At 35.5% G+C, this 4,622-nt stretch overlaps 1 protein-coding gene across 1 annotated transcript; it reads right to left on the bottom strand.

Moving 5' to 3' along the window:
• Window positions 1-2,405: 2,405 nt before the first annotated feature.
• LOC126709843 (geraniol 8-hydroxylase-like) lies at window positions 2,406-4,250 on the bottom strand. The gene is made up of 2 exons (XM_050410192.1): window positions 3,210-4,250; window positions 2,406-3,095 (listed from the first exon to the last, which is right to left on the bottom strand). The coding sequence occupies exons 1-2, from the start codon at window positions 4,101-4,103 to the stop codon at window positions 2,490-2,492; spliced, it is 1,500 nt and encodes a 499-aa protein (XP_050266149.1). The 5' UTR covers window positions 4,104-4,250; the 3' UTR covers window positions 2,406-2,489.
• Between the last annotated feature and the right edge of the window lie 372 nt (window positions 4,251-4,622).

Raw genomic sequence — 4,622 nt, 5'->3', positions numbered from 1 at the left:
CAACCCAACCCAATTCATGTGGTTGGGTTGAACTCTTGTGATGAGTTTGTTTGGGTTAGACTTTTTTTAACCCACCATGGTGAGTTGGGTTGAAAAATCTCCTCAACCCGACCCCTAGATGTGAGTGGAAGGGAACTACTAGGTGCAATTGGAAGGTACCAATTAAAACAAGTCAACATTTCAAGTAAACTTTCTTTTTCTTTTTCTTTTTTTTTGATGAAAACATTTCACATTTGTTGGTAATTGGATACGTGGGCCTTTTGGCTTAAATACACAAAGACTATTTTCATTGATATATACATTGATCTTCTTCTTCTATTACTATTACTATTACTAGTATGTAACTCGTATGCAACCCGTATGCTTACGCACGAGAATGATGAATTCTAGTGATGTTATTGATATTAGCTTGGGTTATTAAGCATATAGAACATTAGTTTGACCAGGGCATTTGGAGGTACTAAAATAATTTTTCCTTACAATTTTCATAATATTAGTTATACCAAGTTTCTCACTACATTGCTATTACGTATATAATTTTGAAAGTCATTATTAGATATTACACATACAATATCAATTCACAACCATAGTATGTGAAATTTTACTAAATATAACACAAAATAAAAAAGAACAGATTGGTCTAATAGTATCTCCTGAATTGAACAGGGATATGTGCATGAGATCGTTTAACTCAATTACAATTTGTTATCTTCAAGATCTTCACATGCAAAATATATGAATAGAAACAATATAAAAAATACGATCATTAGTTTAGAGAAATAATAACAGCAAAAATCTAAATAATTTAATTTTTATGGGAAGTTAACAAAAACAAAATCCAATTTTGGTTCCAATTGAATTTTCTCTAAGATTTGGTTATATATATATATATATATATATATATATATATATATATATATATATATTACCTAGTTAGTAATGGACCGTACATAATTATGATATATTACATAAATGACTTATAAATTTAAATTATTTTTGGTTACACAAAAAAATGGCTCATAAAAATATAAAATTATTCAAACTCCTCGTTTTCTACATTAAATTAACTTGCTTGGTACAAAAGTTTAAAAGCTTAGATTAGAAGGGATGTGGTGCAAAATTAAATCCTAATTGAAATCCAATTTATATACTAAATTAACTCACTTAGGATAAAATTTTAAAACTTAGATTAGATAGGACACATGACTTAAAATTATACTCTATAATTGAATTCTAATTTGAAATCTAATAAAATTTTCTCTTAATTCTGTCTATTAATATATATATATAGAGAGAGAGAGAGAGAGAGAGAGAGAGAGAGAGAGAGAGAGAGAGAGAGAGATTTTTTACATAAATAAGATGGAATTTATGTTGACAGAACAGACTAAAACATTTCAGACACAGCAAAAAGTTGGAGCGGAAATGCTTTATTACAGTGCGGCAGCTTCATTTTTGTTTTCCGCATTAATTAGTCGACTGGAGAAAAAAAAATATATATATATATATATATATATATATTTATATGGAAGGATCTAAGGGCGCTTGATGTAAATTGAAGTTAAATTGTATCTAGCTAACAGAATTCACATGCATCAGGGAACTCCTTTTGTACTCATCTAATTGCAAAACGATATGAAAATACTAAAGCATATTTTATTCAGTTCTTAAAGCAGAAAATTATTCTACGTACATAGCTAAACAAAAAGCAAAACAACATTAGAAAATGATAGGAACAGCTCGTAATGGACGTGCCATATCTGACGTAAGGCCAAACTTATCCTCCAGGTTCATGTCCTCTGGTGTGATCCAATCTGCAAGCGTCTAATCAAATGAGCGGATGAGGGAGCCCGGCATCAAGTGCACCATTCGTATCGCCAATGGCAAGCCAGGACATATTCGCCTCTCACCACCAAATGGAATTAGCTCAAAATTCTGGCCGCTAACATCAATTTCAGACCCCCAAGAATGTCAGCATCTAACATGCCGACACTGTGTTCCGTCTGCCATGTATGGATTTTCCATTATTGGGCTAACGGCAACGACCAAAATTGACATGGTTTTTCATTTTCAGAGACTGAGATAGGCGCGAAATTAAATTAGGAACCAAAATGAGAATATGCCTAAAACATAGAGAGCAAAATTAAGTACATTTTTACCAAAAAATTAATAAATGGAAGGATGTAAGGGCTGTTTTATGTAAAGAGAAGTTAAGTTGGACTCAAGTCTCGACAGGAATTCACATACTTCAGGAAACACCTTCTGGACTCATCTTACTATAACATTTTTTGCACATAAACAATATTATAGACCCATTGATGTGGATAGTTTTTTTTAGCAATGTAAAACTCACCAATTTTTGTATTTTACAATGACCGGTGTGATTGCTCTAATCGCAACACAATATGAAAATACAAAAGCATATCGCATTTGCTATTCAGTTCTTAAAGCAGCAAGTTATTTTACATAGCTATGCAAAAAGCAAAATGACATTAGAAAGTAATAGGAATAGCTTGTAATGGTTGAGCCATATCTAATGTAAGGCCAAACTTATCCTCCAGATTCATGTCCTCTGGTGTAATCCCATCTTCAAGCTTCCAATCAAATGAGTGGATGAGAGAGCCCAACATCAAGTGCACCATTCGTATAGCCAATGACAAGCCAGGACATATTCGCCGCCCACCACCAAATGGAATCAGCTCAAAGTTGTGGCCTCTAACATCAATTTCTGACCCCAAGAACCTCTCTGGCATGAATGAGTTTGGGTTGTCCCATATGCTTGGGTCCCTGCCTATAGCCCATGCATTGACCAGAACTTGTGCACCCTTTGGGACTGTGAAGCCCTTAACTTCAACATCTGCTTCGGCTTTACGAGGAAGTAGTAAGGGAACTGCTGGGTGCAGTCGGAAGGTTTCTTTGATTATAGCTTGTAGATAAGGTAACTTAGGAATGTCTGATTCTTCAACTGTATTGCCTCTGCCAATGGTTTGCCTCAGCTCCTCTCCGGCCTTTGATAGTATCTCCGGGTTGTGTAAAAGCTCTGCCATTGCCCATTGCAGTGTGGATGATGTTGTGTCCGTGCCGGCAGAAAATAGATCCTTTTGGAATTGGCCACGTGATTGAAACAAGTTATACATAAACAATAAGTCAAAGCTATTAACTTACTATGAAAAACATTTATGTTAAACAGAAAAGAGTAGAAATATACAGACCAGTAAGAAATGCTTAATCTGATTTTTATCAATCTCCGCCCTGTTGTCCTCACTGATGTTGAGTAGAGTATCTAACACATCTTTATTTGATATAAAACCAGGTACTTTTCTTAACTTCAACCGTTGGCTAATTATGTTGTCATAGACGTCTATCATTTTCCCAAAGTGAATTGTCATACGCTGCCTTATGCCTTGTATGTCAAACTTTCTTAGAATGGGAAAATAATCCCCCAAGTTTGGCTTTCCGGCCTCTTCCATGATGCTTGACACGATCTGCTTGTACACTCTAGCTGTATCTGAATTTGGAATTGCTAAATCCATTGAAAAAATGGTGTTTGATAACAGATTCAGTGAAATTTTAAAGGCTGCTCTGCCAATATCAACTGCATCACCGGCTAGGCTGCTTTTATGGATATCAGTAAGGAGCTCTTGCACTTTCTTGCGTCGGAGATTTTGGTTGGCATCAAGAATCTTACTGGAAAATAATTCAGAGTTGCATATTTTCCTAAGGTTTCTCCACCGAGTGGAAACAGGCATCCAAGGCAAGCCAAACTCTTGGTGTTTGTGGGCATGGATACAATTTGGGATGGTACGGTTTGAGAACACTTGGTCATGGGTTTGGAGAGCTTCTCTGGCCATGGCTGCTGAAGATATGACCACTGTGGTTATTTGGCCTAGCTTTAGGCTCATTAAGGGACCATGAGTGTTGGCAAGCTTGGCCAGCATCTTGTGAGGTTTGTCACCAAGTTCAAATACATTTCCGATGATGGGAAATGATTTTGGTCCTGGGGGAAGCTTACTGGGTATTGCTGTGCTTCTTCTTGGGATGGAATGAAGCGCTTGAATTATGGTCCAGCTGAGGCATAGACAGATTACAAAGATCCAAAAGTCCATCTCTGTCTGTGTATCTCCTAAAAGACCACAAAACAGGTGAACTTATAAGCACCTCTCGCACTACCAAAAAAGGAAACGATAGTCACTTTCTTTGAGTATTCTATATTATAATTATTTGTGTGGTATAAGGGGGTAAAGAATAGAATTTATGTTTTCGAAGTAAGCTTCACTTACTTTTATATTTAGGTTAGATGCAGTAGAATTTCTATCATATATATATATATATATATAAAAATAAATATTTTTGACTTATAATTGAACCCGGCTTGAAAAAGAAAAAAAAGTCCAAATACAACTGTGCACGTGAACGTATGGTACACGGAACACATAGTATAAATGTTTTTAACTTTTTGACTTCTAAATTGAACCCGGCTTGAAAAAGAAAAAAAGAGTCCAAATACAACTGTGCACGTGAACGTATGGTACACGGAACACATACTAGAAGACAATCTCAACCTGACAAGTGCGTGTACCTTTGATTCAACATTATCGTCTCATCCTGTCGCATTTTCGCTCACC

The sequence above is a fragment of the Quercus robur genome, chromosome 12, assembly GCF_932294415.1.
Source record: "Quercus robur chromosome 12, dhQueRobu3.1, whole genome shotgun sequence".
Lineage (NCBI taxonomy): Eukaryota > Viridiplantae > Streptophyta > Magnoliopsida > Fagales > Fagaceae > Quercus > Quercus robur.
This window is presented reverse-complemented; position numbering and strand designations above follow the sequence as displayed.